Genomic DNA, 18,283 nt, shown 5'->3' with positions numbered 1-18,283 from the left:
TCCTAACCTCAGCTGGGGTTGAGTGAGGTGAACGCTTGCGGTGCGAGTGACACTTTACATTTCTTTTTTCCATTGGACATTAAGCAGTGACATCACAGCGTGACCCTTGACCTTCAGGTGGTTTGTTCCAGATGCTATTGGGTCGTAAGCAATCCTGCTTGCAAGATGAGGGTTGTGGCTGAGGAAACAGGGGCAGGCATATGCCTGGGTGGGGGAGCAGGTGCTGCTTCTGGAGAGTTTCATATAACTGTCTGTGAAAGGGGCACTTATGCAATAGAAAAGGAAAAAAAACTGTACAAACTACAAAACAGTCCTGCAGCTCTTATTGTGATTGAAGAATGTGACTCGTTGTCTGAGTCCAAATGATTTACATTCCTAAAGCCAATTGAATTCGCAAGGGGCCATATTTTACATTGAATTGAACAGTACTGTAAACCCGCAGAAATGAAAGATGAGACTGTCTGCTTTTGGAAAGGAGAAGGAGCAAAGGAGAGGGAGAAGGATGTGCATCGTTGATTCTCATGAAAGAGAAGTGGTGCTGTAATTACCGGGTGCTTCCCCATGTCTGGCTATTGCACAGCACAGATTTATCCTCCCTCCACTCCCTTAACTCTCACTCTCTGCTGTCACTCCAGGATAAAGTGAAACTATAACATTATAGTGGGGTGCCCAGAAGCTCACCTGGTAAAGCTCAAATCAAGACTGAGTCCATACCCTGGAGTTCTAGTCCGGCCTTGGCCCTTTGCTGCATGTCATTACCTTGTCTTTCCCCTGTCTCTCTCTACTGTACTGTCAAATCAAGTGAAATAACAAAAAGAAGAATGTTACTGTTAAGTTCAGTGAATCTGACTGAAGGTTTAACTCTTGTACATTTTTCTTACAGTGACTTTATAATAGGCTTATTGACTAAGACGGGTATTACAGTAATTAGGCGGTTAGGGTATTATGTCACTTTAATGCCAAACTAAAGCTAAACTCAAGTGGAACAGGTGTCCAACTCAAGTAAAATTTGCATTGCAAGTATTGCTGTCAGGGGAATAATGCATCAGTCTCAATCTTGTGTTCTGGCACCAGATTCTAACATGCAGGAGCATATTCTTGACACGTCTTTCCGTACACATGACATCCAAACCACTGCTGTCCCCTTTCCCTCCATTCCAGAATTACTCCCCAGTGTTAAATACCTTCCCACCCTCAGTCCCTTGCCAGGCCGTCAGGGCAGTGTGTTATTAAAAACACATGTGGAGCACCTAAGGTTTTCTGCTCGCATTGAGACAAACATGCATAAAATTGTGGGAAGCAAACATAGCCCCGAGACCTAACACTGACTTACATGATCACCGTGATGATGTCCACAGCAATCACACATATGCATACACATATACAGCAGAGGGGAGAAGCAGAAAAAACAGCTATAGTTGCACAGCTAAAACAACAGTATCTTTTTTCCTGGAAAAAATGTCTGGCAGGAGATATTGGTAATAAGTCTCCATACAAAATCACAGAAAGGTTAAAAGAATTCCTGCATTATAAATTAAAGCCACAATGATGGATATTTGAGCGGATTGAGAAGCTCAATGGGGACAAACGTACTTAACGTAAGCGTGTGATCCATGGGTCTCAGTGGCACAGACTTCCAATGCATCATTCTCAACAGGGAAGCAACAGGGAAGTCTCCCGGCCAAGTCTGCACTGAGCAGGAAGGCACACGTGGGGGTCGGACAGCATGGCAGCTAACTCCTTAAGCACATCCGACTGTAGAAGTCATTAATAAGACCACGTGTTGATCTTAGGAAGGTTATTGGGGTTTAGTCAGATTTTCAGCAAAAGCCACTGTGCCGATGTCTGAGGGGAATGTAATACATGAGGCTAGTGTGGATGCATGATGAAAAAAAAATTGAAGATACAGTTGTATTCAGACAACTAACCTAATGTAAATGACAGGTGCAGCCAAGAAGCCCATCCATCCATCATCCAGAGTAGTGGTGGGAGTAAACCATTAATCCCCGGAGTGACACGTGTGGTAAAGTGATAGAGATCATCCAGTGACGAAGAGGAATCACTCTCTGTAGTTTAAGAAGGCCATCACTCTTCTAACAAGGGTCAGCCTGACCTGCAAACGAATTAGATGGGGGGGTGCTTTCCAAGAGTTTAGTCCATAACTCAAGCAGGTGGACAGATAGTGATTCATCAAAGAAATTAATACTATCTAAACTCACAATGTGAATTGACACATCAGGCTGAGGCCCCTCTATAGCTTTGGATCGCTGCCTTTAATTTCCTGTGAAATAAGTTGAGGAGTAAGCTCATGTTGTCAGTTTCCCTGTTACTTTCATCTGGCTGGTCGTGGGCTTATCATTGAACTCAGAGACTAGGTGTGTTAACGGCTCATGCAAAGCGTGGTAGCACTACTTTTGTTGCGCTGTTGCATTTATTTGCCTACTGACTTTTCTTGTTGAGAACCTGTTATGCAGACTACCTCCAGATTGGGTCCTCAAGTACCAACCATAACAACACAACCTGAACAAGAACATCTCTGACTTCTCCATGCTCAATAAGTTCTAGCTTCCCTTACCTTGAATAGACAAAAATCATTGAATGAATGATTCACAACAAGATGTAAGAGACATTGTGAAAGAGGTTTGTCAACTTCCAAAAGTAGAGCAGTAAGAATGTTTTAAGAAGGCATGGGCATGTTGAAACTGTATTTGGTCAGTCTTAAGTACATTTCTTGGACAAAATGTGAGACAACTGATTAATTTATCTGCTATAACTAGTCCTAACATCAAAGATCCAAAAAAGAGGAATGGTATTTAGGGAGCTTTAGAGGTGTTGGTAGGCAGATTTTGTTACCTTTAGATGTGTGCCCATTTCTAGTCTTTGATTCATACATACAGAGATGCCAGTGTGATCAGTTCCTATCTAATTCTCAGCAAAAAAGCAAATAACTACTTCACAAAATGTAATTTTTTGTAACTGTCTGAGTATATACCTCAGTATGTGCTGCTTGTTTGGGTACAATACTGAATATATGTGCACTAATTTGTCACAAATTTAATTAACATATCTAAGTAAGTCTTACAGCAACATGTTATATATATTTAAAACACCTGGAGGGCTGACGGCCTTCTATTGTTTCTCCATATCACAGGAACAGTTTAAGAGCACACTCACAACCTTCTACAGGTCAAGTCATGTCAAGGGGTCAACAAGGTCAACAGGTTTTGTCAGGACTCTTAGTCCAGTCATTGGTGTCAGTGTAAACAGATAAGGTAGCACCAGTAGCTCACATTCTTTAAACAAATCACCTCTGTCTTTCAAACCAAAAGAGCCAAACTGTATTTCACTGACAGTTATTCTACTGCCTTGCAGAGGCTGATAAAACCTTAATCTATAGCTGTGCAATTGCAAACAGCTACAAATTGAAAACTGCTTTTACAACAGTCCAAAATTAAACAAGAAATGGAGGCATTAGATTTCAATTTTAACCAAAAGTTCAATATTTTCCATGGTTTAATTTCTCCTTTTTCTAGTGATATTTTTCATTTGATTTAATTCGCTATTGTTAAAACTTTTTAAGGTCATTTAGACGAGTTGGTCCGCTGTCTGGCTCTCAGAGACAAATGGCAGCTGTTTTGACGAGGTCCAACTTTAAACACAAAACAGGAGGAAGTCTCTGCTCCTTCACACGTGTCCCACAAATCCTGCCTTTACATATGTAGAGAAAAATAAACACTTTCTGCTTCCCCCGTTCTCTCTCTCTTCCCTTTTTCTGCTCTGCCTCTCCTCCTTGTCTTGGTCATATGAGAGTGTATAATCATGACCCTCTGTGGATCAGTGTGCATAAAGACAGGATATGAGAGTGATTCCCTTCACCTCTACCTTTTGAACCTGCGTCACAGACAGCGAGAAGTGGCTCCTTTCCAAAAAAAGGCCATGCAGGGGTCAGCTCTGCTCTGCTGCATGACTGTTGATACGGTTTCAACCTGAGAATCCCAGCAGTGGAGGCAGAACTCCCTCACTGTTCTGTATGGACTCATAACTCAATGTACACACCACACTGTCACTGCATGGGTGTGACTGCACACACCGTCATCGGATCGGATCTGAACCAATAAACAGAAAATAAATCTATCTTGAGTTTCAAGCAAAAATACCAAATATCTTTATGTATTAAGCTGCACAAATGTGACAATTAGCTGCATTTTCTTGTTTCACGTTATAGAAAACTCAATATCTTTGGGTTGTGGACTGTTAGATAAAACGAGTACGTGATAGACATCACCTCGGGTTTTAGTTTAAGGAATGACAAACTGTTTAAATCAAGAAAATAATCAACAATTATCAACAGATAATAGTAATAGTTAGTTAGAGTCCTTGTCAATTCAGAGAAAATGAATCAGCTTCTACTTTGATAATTCATGAATTGCTGTTTTGCCAAATATTTAATGGTTCCAACTACTCATTTGGGAATATTTGCTGATTTTCTTCCATGGTATTAAGCACAAAATCTTTGTGTTTTGGACTCTAGGTCTAGAAAAAACAATTTATATGTCAGCAAATTGTGACATACATTTTTGATAATTTTTCCATCATTTCTCTTCATTGTCTTAGAAGAATCCAGTAGACTCCACGGGAGTTCCAGACACTTGGAGAATCAGCTTGTAGCAGCCTAGCACTAAAACACTTTATATTGGTTTGACTTTAATGTGTCACCCATCTGTAGCTCAAAGTCTGCCCTAGACAAGCTCTGAAATTGATCATTAAAATCAGTTCTAAAACCGCAGAAATCCCACAGTTGGAGCAATGTGATTTGGCCTGTTGGTATCAGTTAAAACCGAAGTCAGCAAGTCTTTCCTTACAGCCAGACCCCCTGATGGAGGAAGCAGAGAAGGGATCAACCAGGGATTCAAGACGAGAGGGATAAAGAGGAAGCAGAGGTGTGGTGTGGAGGAGCCTGGATGGAGAGGTGTTTCATAAGCCCTACTGCCAAATCCTGTACCTCAGGTTGCCAGGTCCCAGCTGCTGGGGTGGAGAAACTTAAAGGCTGATTCAGAGGCTGGCTGAAGAAAAATATATATAACACCGGTAAAGAGAAGACTAGGAAGACATTTTTCATTCAGTCTCACTTAGCTAGTTCAATTACCTTCCTTGTCTGTGTGCTTACCTGCTTAAATGTGTGGAAAAAATGGCTTTCAAACTGAGTAGGTAAAAAAGTATGAGAGATATATGTAGTGTGGCTGCATTCTACAGTCAATCAGACAATGTTCGAAGCTCTTCAGTCGACTGTGTCAGACACTGTCAGCTTCACTTACACCTATCCTTCTGCAACCCTCATACCACCACATTACTAAATTACTATCTAATAACCCATCTCAGGCTCATTACTCAAACTGGAGCAGTTTAGATCAAATCCGAGATCACCTCACAGCGCTTTAGATCAGAAAAATAAAAGGGCTTTCCATTAAAAAACCCCCCATCATTTTCACTGCGGTGAATGCTGCTCATACATGTCACGAAGCTGGATTGGTGTAATGGGGAAGCAGAGAGACGGGAAAAGAGAGGGAGTGGAGAGAGAAGTGAAATGAGAGAAAGTCAGGCACGCGCATGTACGGCAGTGCTAATCTTATCATGCCATCTAGTGGTAACAGGCGCCATTATCCAAAGGGAGAACGCATCAGAGCTTGAAATAGGGGATCCTGCCAAAATGACAGGCCTCACCTGATGATAAAATATAAGTAGAGTCTGGGTTAATTGCATTTTCATAAAATGAGTAACACCCGGACAAAATGAACAGTTCATATCTGGGACTTAAAACAAGTATACTCTTAACTTTGAATCCTGAACAAAGTCTAGCTGATGTTAATTAATATGCCCTCATTTCTTTAGGCTTCAAGTCATTTTTCACAGCGCAGTTTTATTCACCACAATCTGAATCTCATTGATTTCATGCTCTGTTCAGCTGGAACCCAAAAGGTGCTGACTCAACACTTCACTTTCTTTAAAACTGCGAGTAGACAACAGTAAAGATTAATGTTGTCCAAAAGAAAAAAAATAATTTAATGCCTATTAGTCAATAGTCCAGATCAGGTTTTTCAATAAAACTTGTTCTGATGGAGGTGTGCTGTGCAAAGACCACCGTAACTGTATGATGATGTGAATGTGGGTTGGTGTTACAATGGAAACGGGATCACCAAGTCAGTCACATCTCAACTCCACCTTCTAGTCCCAGGCCAGCCTCCTGACCATGGTTGATCCTCACACATCCTGCACTAATGTGATGTCCATCAGAGATGCCTTCTGAAATTTGATGAATATATAACACAGAGAGGATCCCAATTAGTGGAGCAGCGAGTGGGGAGGGGGGTACCACGGCATACCACATAAACAAACTTATCTTGACAGGGTCACTTGGTCAAAAGAGGGAGATGTGCGGATAGCGAAGGAGGCCGAGAGAAAATGAATTACCTTCCTGACACACGTCAAAGCCAATCACTGTGGAGCATCCCTTGCCGTTCCCGCGCCCCAAATCCCTGCCGCCACTGTTGCGTTTCATCTGCCAGTGTTAGTATGCACACAGGCCGTGTGCCAGCCTCCAAATGTATTCATTTATTCAGAGCCCCTCGGAGAAATCACAGTGTCTTGTTGTCCTTTTTTTCCCCGGCTGTCCAGATGGAATTTGCGTGAATAACATCAGTTTAGTGAGGCAGAAAATAAGTACAGGCTAGCACAGCAGAGGGGACTAGATTACACCCTCACCCAACTCCCCAAAAAAACGGTGGAAAGACAAGTGTCACCTTCATATACTTCTTCCTGCCTCCCTTTCTTGTTTTCTTTTCCAATTCTATTGAAAACTTATCAGGTAGGAGGGAGGGCTTAAAGTGAGAGCTCTATACAGCTTTTACCACAATTAGTTAGTGTTATCATGCAATGCAGGTGCAATTTAACAGAAGATCATGAATCAAAGAACTAGAGCGGCTTTTTCATTACAAAAAGGTGAGTGGCCATCAAGGGAGTGCGGCCCGATGCTCATTTATCCGTGTTTTGTTTTGCATTTATAACACAACTAATTGCATTAATTAATCAGATGTAATTCTAATAGGAGGGAGAGCATCTTCACAAGGAATTGAATGAGATGAAAGTGAGGGGAAAAAAAACTGTAAATCAATATTTCCAACCTCAATAAAGCCCAAGAGAAATTAAAATGTCTTTAATCAGAAGAGTGGAAAGCCTCAATATTCGTGCAGCCCATCAAAAATAATTCACTTCACAGTGTTCAAAGAGTCCAGTAATTGTCTTTAGGACAAACTCTTGAAATTGATTTCAATAGATTTTGTAAGATGTGCTTCACAATTGCCTAAAACTAAACGTTACCAAAGACAGACATAACAAGTGTGTGATCTGCTTTGGCAGACAGACCGAGTGAACAGTTGAATTATTCCTACCTCTCTGAGAACCGTACTCCTGTATCCTCTGTACAAGCCACGGACACCCTGCTCGGAGAAAACAGAACATTTTCACAAACATGCATTCACTATCACACACACAATCATATATTAATATCAATAGAAAGTACTGAATCATTATGTTATAAGCAACAAAAATAATATAAAAAAGTTTTGAAGTTATACTGTGTAACCATAACATCCAAAAACTTTATTACAACTTAGTTCTTATTTTTGTGGATTTTATCATTCTACCTTCATTTTATTCATCAAAGTAATTTCTGAGAGCTTGGTATGTTCCAACCAAAGCACTTAATGGATGGTCCAACAGTCTCTGAATACCCTACCCCACCCACTGTCTCCCAGATCAGCAATTAACCTAGTGAGCACAGTGTAAGCGTGATAGGAATGATGGCCAAAACCACCCCGAAAAAAAAAAAGATCAAAGTTGTAATAAATCAGAGTTATCCTTTTCAGAAAGTGTCTTTGACTGCCGTGTACCTCTTCTCTGAGTGTAGCCAGCAGCATGTGGTAGGTGGTGGATGAGGGAGAAGCCTGAGTCCTCTGCTTGACTACCTCTGTGGGCACCCGGATTAGACACGCCACCTACAAGACAGAAAGAGCATGATTAAACATATTCTGGATCCATAGATACCCTCTTTTGCTGTACAATTCTAGCCTGTGTCTTGCTATGTGGCAGGTGGCCATGATGTGGCACAACCTGTGGAGAGCTTCCACCTTACATCAAGCTGGCACGCTAACGAGTGTTTTAGTTAGCGTCCAGTTGGGCCAATTAACAGACCAGGACACAAAGGGGACATGACACCTGAGCAACAGGTAAAAAGGTCAACAGACTGACTGTGTACCTGTGTCCAAAGAACATGCGCTTCCATCAAACACGCTGATAGATCCAGACACTCATGCACAACTCAGTAACCACACTCCCCACTACAAGTTTCAACTCATCCACCATATGTCAACAAAAATATGGACTGCCAACAGCTAGTGAAGACAGACATGAATATTTATGCTTCATAACTCCCATCGCCCTAAAGGCAGGCAGGCACAGCTGCCCACCTGGCGACTTGATTTCCCATTTATCCTGCATTGGAGCGGAAACGCCGGCTAACAGCAAGCAATCTTACAGAGTGAATGGTGAGCCGCCCTCCTGCTGTGACTCCCCTTGGTCATACAGATGCCAGTGCCACCCTCGCCACCGCACCGTGATGTGGAGAGAGGAGGGAAGAGAAACAGTAAGGCACTGCAATGAAGACTAGATTCACCCCTTTTCTGTTAAGCTTCTTCTCCATTCACCTATCCATACTGATTTAGAGCTTGGGCCCCATTGTGGGCCATGGAGGATCTATTGCTGTAGTCTACGAGGGAAAGAAGACTACCCCGACAGCTGTTAGAGGGCTCACTTCTGTCAGCCACTCGTCCTTTCTGTCATCTCCTCTGCCAGACACCAAGGACACCTTATGAGCAAGTACGTGAATATATGTGGAAGACAAAAGGAGAAAGGACAAGTCAGCAGTTCTGGAAGTCAAGTGGAATCACAGACGTAACACATATGAAACCGTACAGCCACAGTTCTTGCTCTGTACCTCTATATATCCTATTGACTACATATTATTATTTAATCCATGTCTGAACTTTGTTTTGACCTTCACTGTATCACTTTTGCTGCAACACAATGCAAGTTCTTCGTCTTTTCAATTCACAATGAGCAGATAAACCTCATTCTCTGTACATAAGAGAGAAAACAAAAGACCTGAATGAGTATCTATGAAGAATTCGGTGCAATTCTTGTTGGTATTTCAGGTGAGTATTACTATAGTCTAGCTGCAACCTAACTACGGAGCAACAGTACCACCAAGTGGCCAAATATTCACCTACATCACCTCCCTTTAATAACTAAGCTGGTTGCATCCATCTCACAGATCTCATTTGCCCTCCCTTTGGTCAAGTTACCATTTATGAAACATTGTACATCATGTTTTCCCCAAACCAATTCTCCAAAAGGACCAGAATAAGGCAGCTAAATAGAATGAAAGTGGCTATGACAAGTAATTACTGACGTAATTGGATGTGGGGCCTGGTGTTGAGACGGCCTTTTACTCTCCTGTCACTGCAGAGGGGAAGCGAGAATGAGCCAGAGATTATACCAAATAAATTAGGGACATTGTTTATTTGGGAGTAATTTGCGCGCCTAGGGGTGGAGAGAATGATGTTTAGTGGATGGAAGATAAAATGTACCCAGCCTCCAAAGCCATTTCAAATCTCCGAATGCAGCAGAAAACGAGGGAACAATGGTGATGGATCAGGGCACGGTAAAATAGCAGTGGGGCTTAGACGAGTCTGGATAATAGAGTCACATTCTGTGTGGAGATGTGGAGGTAGTAAAGAAATAACAAAGAAAAGAAAGAATGGAAGATTTAGGTAGGTGTCCCACATTACAAGTCGGGCTTGTCACGTCACGTTTAGGGGAAGCCTATATGTAGAAGGCTGTCAGGATAACAGGCGCCTGATTCTTTACCTCCTTTGATTGCCCTTCATTCGCCATGCTTTTCTCTGGCTTATAAACTTATCTAAATAATAAACCCATTGGCAGTCTTTTAAATTCCTGCTACAGTACCATTCATCTTTATTTACAAGTTGTTGGATTCATCAAGCAACGTTAATTAGGAGGCTTGCCTGCCTGTGATTGGAGTCTTTCAGTTTCCCTTGGCATGGTGTTGTTAATCCAAATGACGGAGCGTGTTTTCAATTATCAGCGCTGCCCGCCAAACAACAAGGTAAGAAGCCAGCGCTCAATCACGAGAGAACCACAGTAAGGAATGGGAAATAAGCAGAGACTCACAGCACATTATCTGCATAACCAGTGAATCAATCCACAGATTGAGCCATTACATCCCTGCGTCCAGCCCTCTTTTACCGCTTAGGATTACCATTTGGCACCACAGTGATACAACATGTAAGAAAAACATAGCCTAGGGGCTGTGATGGGCCTCAATTATTTGGATTTATTTGTCATTAAATTATACTGCATGCTTCACCAAAGTAGACAATTTGCCAAAGAAGAATCGCTGAAGTCACACATATGAAGAAACTGCAGGAAAAACAGTGTCCCCAACTTTAGTCCAATTTTAACAATGCCCAAACTAAACTAAACAACATCAGCTGGAAAACTTGGCAAACAACTTCATCTCTTACTTAAAGCATCCCTACTAAACTAAACATGCTCAAAAATCCTGTTACATCTAATGTTAACACTAACCTGAAGTGGAAAATTAATGTCTTCCCACTCAATGTCAGAATTCCACCTTAACAAAGATATCAAATCACAGTAAGGTTTATGTAGACCAAAATACTACCCTCTGGCCCTGAAAGATATTGTATTCCATCATATCTACCAGTACCAAAATCCCAGGACTTCTCTGGCTTTTTGATCACTCGCCAATCTTGGAAACGCATCATAGTACCAGGAAAGACTGAAATAAGGGTCGATAAAGGAAGGAGGGCAGAAGGGGAAGAAAAAAGGTCATGAAGAAAAAAAGATGAGGACACTGCGTGTCTCCAAATTTGAAACAACGGCCAATAAATCACAGAGCATGGCGCTGCTCGAAAGCGATGCATGGATTATTTCTCAGTGCCAAGATAAGTGGCTGCCAGTTTCTGCCCCCGAAACTCCTCCCATCTTGCTCCCTCCTTCTTGCTGCCCCCAATCTTGTCATGTCACACTGTATTTTCCCGTACATCCTCTCATAGACGTGCAGTGGCGAGGTGGTGTTGATGGTGGGTGGGTGGGGGTTTATAGATGCGAGAGAAGCCCGCTGCCTGGCCTTGACAAATGAGCTTTCAGGGCAGACGTCGAGTGAATGGGAATGAAGATAAATCTGATCTAATGGCTGGATAACAGCCTGCTAGAGCCTGACAGACGCCATCAGCTTACACATTCTTTATGGGAGCGTCCCACCACCGCAGTCACACAAACATCACGATTTCTCTCATTGTCTTGACCCTACTCTCGTTCTTCCTCTCTACAACTCATGACCTACCTGTCTCTGTCCTGCTTCTGTTTACAAGCTAAGCCCGGCAGTAAGTAGGTTAATATAGAAATGATATCAGTTATGACATTTAAAGATCTCCAAGCAACAGCTCGAGTAAACTTCTGCTTCCGCTTGTTTTTGCTGTAGATTCTTAACCATTCCTACTTTCCTTCAATAAACATCTGTTAGACCCAAGGCTTGACCATTAAAGTAAAAAAAATGCTTAGATTTCAGTGTGTCTAAGTGTTTTTTTTTTTCTTTCTTTCAACTCCCATCTTGTGCTTTATGTAGAATTAATTCTGAGCTACAAACTCCCTCTGGTATGATCATAATAGACTTCGACTGAAGTCCACATTTAATAAGTTAGTGTCAAGTCGAGCACATCATCCATAGAGGGAGGCTTGGGGATAGGATTAGTAAAGCAATAAATCCCATAAAGCTTCTGTTGTGAATGTTGCAGAGTGGTAACAGTTGGTAAAACACAGCTAAATGGACTCCTGGGGAAAGGATCACAGGCTGATGAAAGGGTGAGGAGGGGAAGTCGGACAAGGACCAAATAATAAGTTACTTTTTCTTCCTGTCTTTCAGAGCCTGGAGAATATACACAGACACTGAAGTCTCCTCTTAACTTTAACAGTGTGGAATGAACGCTTTGAAAGGGCTTACTGAAATCATGTGAATGATGTGAGATTTATGGCTTCTATATCTAGACAGATATAATAAACCATCACAAAACAAAATTATGCAATATACTATAGTATGTAAAACAAACACAATGGAGGAAAACAAAAGACTCAAAACATATGAACAAAAGACAAGACTAGGGTGGCAACTAACGATTATTTCAGCTATTTTAATGCTGATAATTTAATCTAAAAAAAAATAAATTAGAGGCCATGGTGGCATCTTCAAACTGTTTGTATTGTCCAGAGTCGAAAGGTCAAAATCCTGCTGATTGATGGAAAATCAGTCAGCTAATCGATTAAGTAATTGTTTCCACACTAGACATATCAAGTATATTGCACCCACTTGGTCAAAACTTAGTCAAGTGTATGTCAGTGCAATAACTTTTAATTAAAAATTAGCAATGACTGAAGAGACACAACATAATATGTGGCAGCCATTGCATCATAGTGCGGGTGTTTAGGCCTTGCATAGGGCAACGCTAGGGTAGGCCTTTCATGGCTAAGCCTGAAGATTACTCTCTTTGAACAAGACGTATCCAGTTGCCAGAATGCAGTGGGATACCGCCTCTGCTCTGCTCAGCTCCACTCGGAGGATTTGTGCCTTTGATGTGCTCAAATCCAGAACAGTGTGAAAAGAGGTTAAAGGTAGCCGCAACCCAAGCCTCACCTTTTGCACTCATCTGGGCGGTGTCAACAACAAAAAGTAGAAAAATGCACCGATTGCTAAGTGTATTACAATTATTAATATTCACTGAAATAAATGTAATCAAATAAAAAAAATAACTAAATGCTTTTTTTATTTATTTAGAATGGCACAGGCATGAAGATGATGATCTGATCTGAATTCTAGACCTTCAGGTAACACCACAGGGAGCTTGACCGCCATCAAATGACAATAACAGTGACAATGCCATCCTGAGTGTGCATTCTCATGCCAGGTAACATCACACAAATGCTCGTAATGTCAACATTGATGGCATCAAACAATTTGAATACTTTACATTTAAAATAAAAACATAAAATTAACACAGTCAAGAGATCGAGTCAAGTCATGAGTATCTAACTTCCAAGCTGAGTCTCAGGTCATTTATTGTATGTCAAGTCGCAAATCATGAAAACAGTGCCTTTCGTCCAAGTTACAATGACTCAAATCCTCATCTCTGATGTGTCTCTTCTCAACACTGTGAGACACCAAGACACAGATAAACTCAAGCACAGTGAACACCATCCCATGTGGAATAATCTCATTTCATAAACATGCAAAACTTGACTAAATTACATCCATCCAAAAGCCATGAATACTGAAAACCTAATATTTTGCAGAAAGCCACAGTGGTATAGCAGGGGGGCATCCCTCTTTCCATACCCACTATTCCTCTACCCCCCTTCATGCCAGCGTGTATTTGCGTGGCCCCCATATGGCTCAGATTCTGCAGTCCACTGTGAGAGATTGGGAGAGGATGGGCTGAGGAAATTGCGCTGCTGTTGGTTTCAAGCTCGAATTCCCCAGACTAAATTTGCAGAGTCTGGGGACCTGAGTTGGGAAAGTAGATGAGTCAATAGGCAGTAATGGGATCTTATTTACCCAGCTAGTGGGGGAAATGTTGGGAGAATCTTGAGGAAGCCCCCTTAAGTCACCCTGCTGGACCCGGGGCCTTCAGCCAAAACCACATACTTGACCTCCTTCCCCTAGCTTGCTGCCCAATTGCACACTAGTCTGTGAATTTTGAAAGGCAGTAACGTTAATATGCATGCTGGTGGCATTCATTTGGGACTTGCAGCGCTGGGAAACAAACAAAGGGGAAGGAGCGAGTGCTTGAAAGAGCAACAAGTGCGCAAAGCAGCTGGCCTTCTAAGAATAAAAAGACTGAGAATGAATTAGGCCTATACAAATAAACATGACTTGAAAAGTGTACCGGCAGAGGGGAAGGGGATTGGGAATCCAAATGAGAATGAGGGACAGGAAGACTTACTATTTCTCCCAGGGAGGCGGCCAGCATGTGAGTGACAGGTGCCATGTGTGGTGCCGCTAGCAGTCCACCAGCGCCGAGCAGGGACTTTGTGCAATCGTAGGTGACGAAGAAAGCAGCGGCTGTAACCAAGCAGAACCACAGCCATTTAAGGCCCATTAGTCAACCAGCATACAGCAATTAATATCCCTCACTACCACTGACAGGGGAGAAACTGAGGTGTGAGAGAGTGTGTATGTGTGTCTATCTGCATGTAGAATAGAGGTAAACGCTCAGAAAGTTAAGTGTGTCTCATGCGGATAGAGTTCAGTTCTTTCTTACACCCACTCATCACATATGTTCATCCTGTACAGTACCAAAACAGAGAACCATCAATCGAAAGTGATTCCTAAACTATTTTTGTATTCATGACTTTTCAATTTAAATGTCTACTTTGCTTATTGACTTGATACTTCAAATTGACACTCCATGACAAATAACCAGCCTATGGAAAACACTAAAATAGAGATAGAAATAAACTGTCGCAAAGATTTTTGGTTGAGCAGTCTGACTGTAAAGTCCTTAAAAAGGCAACTTTAAAATCCAGGCCCTACTTTTTTTGTGTTACTTAAAGTTAATTTCCTCAGAATCTAGAAACAAAAGATGCTGATCTCACCAAGAAACAAACAAAGAACAGAACTTTTCCACCACTGGAAAAGTTCCAAATGATTTAATGAGGATGCAAGCTGAGAGCCTGCCTGATACTGCAAAACACAACAAAGAAACAAAACTAATCATTGTGAAATATTAAAGTGAGCAATACAGCACAAAACAAAAATCCACAAAGTTGTGCTCTAACTCATTATCTTTGCTTTGACTTCATGGCATAAAAACTAAATAAAATCATGGTCAACATTTAAGAGAAGGTATAAACACCCAACTCATGTAGTCATACAGTGTATGTTCCAATGAACACAGTGCAAGGTTATGTCTCAGATTGACCCCAGAAAAAGGGGAATTTTCGTTGTTGGTACGTACCGCTGGGAGAACGCCAATTACAAACAATAGTGAACGGTGAACCTTTATTGGAACATATATCCAGCTATCACAAAGAGTGTCTTACCATTGGGGAAGGAGCCGACAGCAGCAGATGGGACTCCAGCGTAGATGCCCCTGAAGCCTCCTGCCTTGTAGAAGCCCTGCTGACTCTGCAGTCTTGTCTTAATGGTGTCCAGAGGGAAGAGGGTCAGATCCACACACATCCCTGCGCAGCCTCCTGCCTGAAGAGACAAAGATCACTTTGTGAAATGTAATACACACTTTATAACACCAGAAATTTAAGACATATTCAGATCTTAGACTTAAACTGGCAATCAACACAACAAGCCATAAACACAACATATTGTCATCTTATAAAGTTGATGGCAAACTTGATAGCAGCTGCCTCTTTCTTTGCCTCTTTTTTCAGGAATAATTTGATTTTGATTTTGCCACCTGACACCTGTAGACATGCTCAATATTCTCCTTTCAGTTCGATTTTGTTCTCTCCCAACGCCTGAGGGAAATATCTGGCTCTTCAGTAGCAAAATTCTCCGCCATGTTCACTTTTTGCTGAAAACAGCTGCTGTATCTGCTGCTGCTGTAGGCAATGCTGATGAGAGCCATCTGACTAAACCCAAAGAGTAAAGATGCAGGGCGCACAACCAAAACGATGACATGCGGTGTCACATAAAAAATTGTATTTTCATTAAAATGTATCAAAAGTATTAAATATTGTCTTTCATTGGGTTATTCTGTTTATCATTACTGATGCATTCCTGTATATACATCATTTTTATGTTACTGCTCATGGTGGGGCTAATTTTACTAACATTATATACTGGGGGTAGTTAAACGCACCAGTGTAGGACTGAGTGGTTAAAAGGTTGCAGATTGCAACCAACTGAATACCCTAGATTCACTCTCCCCTTCCAAGCCTGTAGAAGAACCTATGGTAAATGTGGATGCACTTCTGATCTACTGAGCAGTCAAGTGCTTTTACAACACACACATTCATACATTGATGGCAGAGGCTGCCATACAAGGTCCTAACTCCTCATAGGGAGCGGTACAGCACTTCCTCACAATGCCGTACACACACATTTACATAAATGTCCCTTCTGGGTTGTACGAACAGAGCAGTGCTGCACTGTCCAAGGACAAAATAGACAGTCAATAAAATAAACTGTCAATCTAGTGGAGTAAAGGGATGTAGGTAAAACTATAATATTAGATATATATAGAGAGTAGTGATGAGAGAGGAGGGTTGCACTTATTTACGGAAGACAACAACATGGTGATAAACCAGAAAACACTCTCTAAATAAAATGTCCTCTTGTCACTGAGTGTGGCTCACCTCTAAAAATGATAGTGTTACAATTTCTGTATTGTGGAATATAAAAGTACTCCACATCACAATTGCATCCAAGTGCAGTACTTGTACATTTATACTTTGTACTTGCATTTGATTTCAAACACTGTACAACACTAAGAATGTGCAATAACACAATTACAGATCTGTACATACTGTGTATGTGTGTCTTTTAGGGTCTGTCACCTTCATCTGAGAACTGAAACATTACACGTAATATAACATATATAACAACACTGATTCCTTTGCTCTGTTACAGTCTTTGAAGAGGCACAAAAGCTTCATGCTTAAGTAATCCTGCTCTCTTGTTTTGTGTTACTTGTTTAAGTGATGACATTTCCATCATTCCCCTTTTGACCAGAAAATAAAACACAGTTTAGAGGAACAATCATAGACATACAGTATACTTTATACGTCAATGGGAACAGTAAGTCTGACTGTGGCACACACTGACAGACAGAGAGATGCTCTTACCTACAATAACTGCTTCCAGAGCTGGATCTCGTCTCAATGTATTTACAGTAACAGCTGTGATAGCAAATGCCTCCTGTAATGTCACGACTGATGTACTATTTTGTATTATTAAAGCGGGTGTAACGTTAGTTGCTGAGATAAGAGCTTGTGCTTGCAATGGGTTACACAAGTCCTTAAAGTCCAGGCTTTGTTTCTGTCTCTGTCTGATACTATATTTCACAAACAGAGAAACTATTTGGTGGTTTATATGCAGAACTCGAACAAAATATATCCACGACTTAAGGTCTCGTGGTGAGTTAGTCCTCAGCTGTACGTGACTTGACAACACTGTGGTTAAATGTGATTAAATTGTGGGTTGGTTGGTGCAAATATTAACACGTATGTATGACAAACTGTACAAAATGGCCACCTCACCACCAGAGACGCGATGAACTGTCGTCTCTCCATGCTCCGCTCTCAAAATCTTCTCTTGTCAGAGGTGCAGCCCGTCAAATGTTCAACTCTTCATCATGTTTGACACTCGACTCGGATCAAAACATGCCGGTCAAGGACGCTGCCATCTTTCTGAATAACTTCCGCGTTCGACGTCATGACGTACGGTCCTTACGTGACGTCGAACGCTATTGTGTGAGTAGTACACTTGTGTCGTTAAATGAAATAAAAATTCAGTTTAATCTTTACAATAGACCTTTTTCACAGCAGCCATTTTCGACACAGGTGTTTGCAATTATAATAATTAAGGTTCCGTTCCATTCAGTGCAGCAGAGGCTTTCCAGTGAGCCAACATGCAGCACAGCAGCACACGGACTCTTTAGGACCTCAATGGGATTGAACCTTAATCAGTATCATTTGTAACACCTGTGTTTACTATTACCATTTCATGTCAACATGGCTGCTGTCTACTAATCCAAGAGGTACAGTCATAGTGAAACGTGTTTCTGTAAATATTTCAAATTAAGGGAATACATTGCAGCATTTCTGTACTTGTATGATTAAAAGTGACAATTACATTGAATTAAATAATAATGGTTATCATGGAAGCGATAAAGAGTCATCTTAATAGAACTACATATTTAATATTAACAAGAATAGTTAAGAAATTATGATACTACTACTTTTATTATAAGAGTTATTATTATAAACGATAGTATATTTTAAATAAAAAGTAAAAATAAGTAAGTAAGAAAGTACTCTTAGGGTGAAGTCTTAGTCAGTGTCCTCATTTAGGATCCTGGTCTTAGTTAGAAGCTCCTCTGAGCTCTCCAGTGCT

The 18,283-nt window shown here is 41.3% G+C and overlaps 1 protein-coding gene across 1 annotated transcript in view; it reads right to left on the bottom strand.

The window, feature by feature from the left end:
- Window positions 1-17,747, bottom strand: part of slc25a26 (solute carrier family 25 member 26) — a 57,920-nt gene extending 40,173 nt beyond the window's left edge. Inside the window, exons 1-5 of the mRNA XM_027279731.1 lie at window positions 17,428-17,747; window positions 15,253-15,409; window positions 14,154-14,272; window positions 7,947-8,051; window positions 7,446-7,493 (exon numbers count right to left, since the gene is read on the bottom strand). Coding sequence (XP_027135532.1) covers window positions 7,446-7,493; window positions 7,947-8,051; window positions 14,154-14,272; window positions 15,253-15,409; window positions 17,428-17,460 — 462 coding nt within the window. The 5' untranslated portion in view covers window positions 17,461-17,747. The remainder of the gene's footprint in view (window positions 1-7,445; window positions 7,494-7,946; window positions 8,052-14,153; window positions 14,273-15,252; window positions 15,410-17,427) is intronic.
- Window positions 17,748-18,283: the final 536 nt, after the last annotated feature.

Source organism: Larimichthys crocea, chromosome VI, assembly GCF_000972845.2.
Source record: "Larimichthys crocea isolate SSNF chromosome VI, L_crocea_2.0, whole genome shotgun sequence".
NCBI lineage: Eukaryota > Metazoa > Chordata > Actinopteri > Sciaenidae > Larimichthys > Larimichthys crocea.
This window is presented reverse-complemented; position numbering and strand designations above follow the sequence as displayed.